Raw genomic sequence first — 948 nt, 5'->3', positions numbered from 1 at the left:
TGAAAAGGTGTTGTTTATTGAGGATTGATTTGTAGGAGAGATATGATTTGTAGATGTAAAGCATAAATAGAATAAACAGATGCAGGCAAATATGTGCATAATCAGATAGCTGAACATTAAAATAACTACACATACTAATAATTAAACAACAACATTATGCGTGTTCTATGAGAAAACAAAACAAACAGGATTTACAATTATAACCTGGATTTGACATAAGATTAGGATGTAAATGTGCATGTCATGCCACCAACACTTTCAGAGAGCACAGTTTATAAACTGCTAGAAGTGTGGAGATGGTTAAAGAACATGTTTGAAATGCAGACAGTAAAAAGCAGGTACATTGTGGTGATCGGGACTCACCAGCGCTCCCTCCGCTGCCCTCTCTGCCTTCTCGCCGACTTCTCGCACTGTTCTCCCGTCCTGACTTCACCCTCTACCATAATACAGAAGGAAAAGAGAACTGAGGAAGCTAGAAATACAGTAGTCCCTCTTTTATCCAGGGGATCTGTACCCTGAAGCCCCGCAATAAGTGAAAAACCACGAAGTAGGAATAGTAGTACAAGTAGTAAGTAGTAGTTTATTTTAGTATACAGTGAACCCTCGTTTTTCACTGGGGTTACGTTCCAAAAAGAACCCGTGATAGGCGAAATCCGTGAAGTAGTAACCTTTATTTTTTTTACAATTATTATACAATGTAATACTCCATAATAATAATAATGTCATCACAATGTCAGCACTGTATGTTTCCATACAAGGGCGAAATTAGTCTCTGCATTTAACCCATCCACCACCAGGTGGTGCAGTGGGCAGCTATTGAAAGCGCCCGGGGGGCATTTTGGGGATGAGGTGTGCTGCCCAGAGACGCCACGTGATGTGCAGTGACTGGGGATCGAACCTGGGACTTTTGGGTCCCAAGCCGGCTGCCCTGCCTCTACACCATCCCGG

At 42.2% G+C, this 948-nt stretch overlaps 1 protein-coding gene across 1 annotated transcript in view; it reads right to left on the bottom strand.

The window, feature by feature from the left end:
- Nucleotides 1-363: 363 nt before the first annotated feature.
- Nucleotides 364-948, bottom strand: part of ift88 (intraflagellar transport 88 homolog) — a gene marked incomplete at its 3' end in the record, with an annotated part of 51,287 nt that continues 50,702 nt past the window's right edge. Inside the window, 1 exon segment of the mRNA XM_037686665.1 lies at nucleotides 364-436. Coding sequence (XP_037542593.1) covers nucleotides 364-436 — 73 coding nt within the window.

Source organism: Nematolebias whitei, chromosome 13 (assembly GCF_014905685.2).
Source record: "Nematolebias whitei isolate Nwh7 chromosome 13, NemWhi1, whole genome shotgun sequence".
Classification (NCBI taxonomy): Eukaryota; Metazoa; Chordata; class Actinopteri; order Cyprinodontiformes; family Rivulidae; genus Nematolebias; species Nematolebias whitei.
The sequence above is the reverse complement of the archived record's forward strand: the minus strand, read 5'-3'. Positions and strand labels throughout refer to the sequence as shown.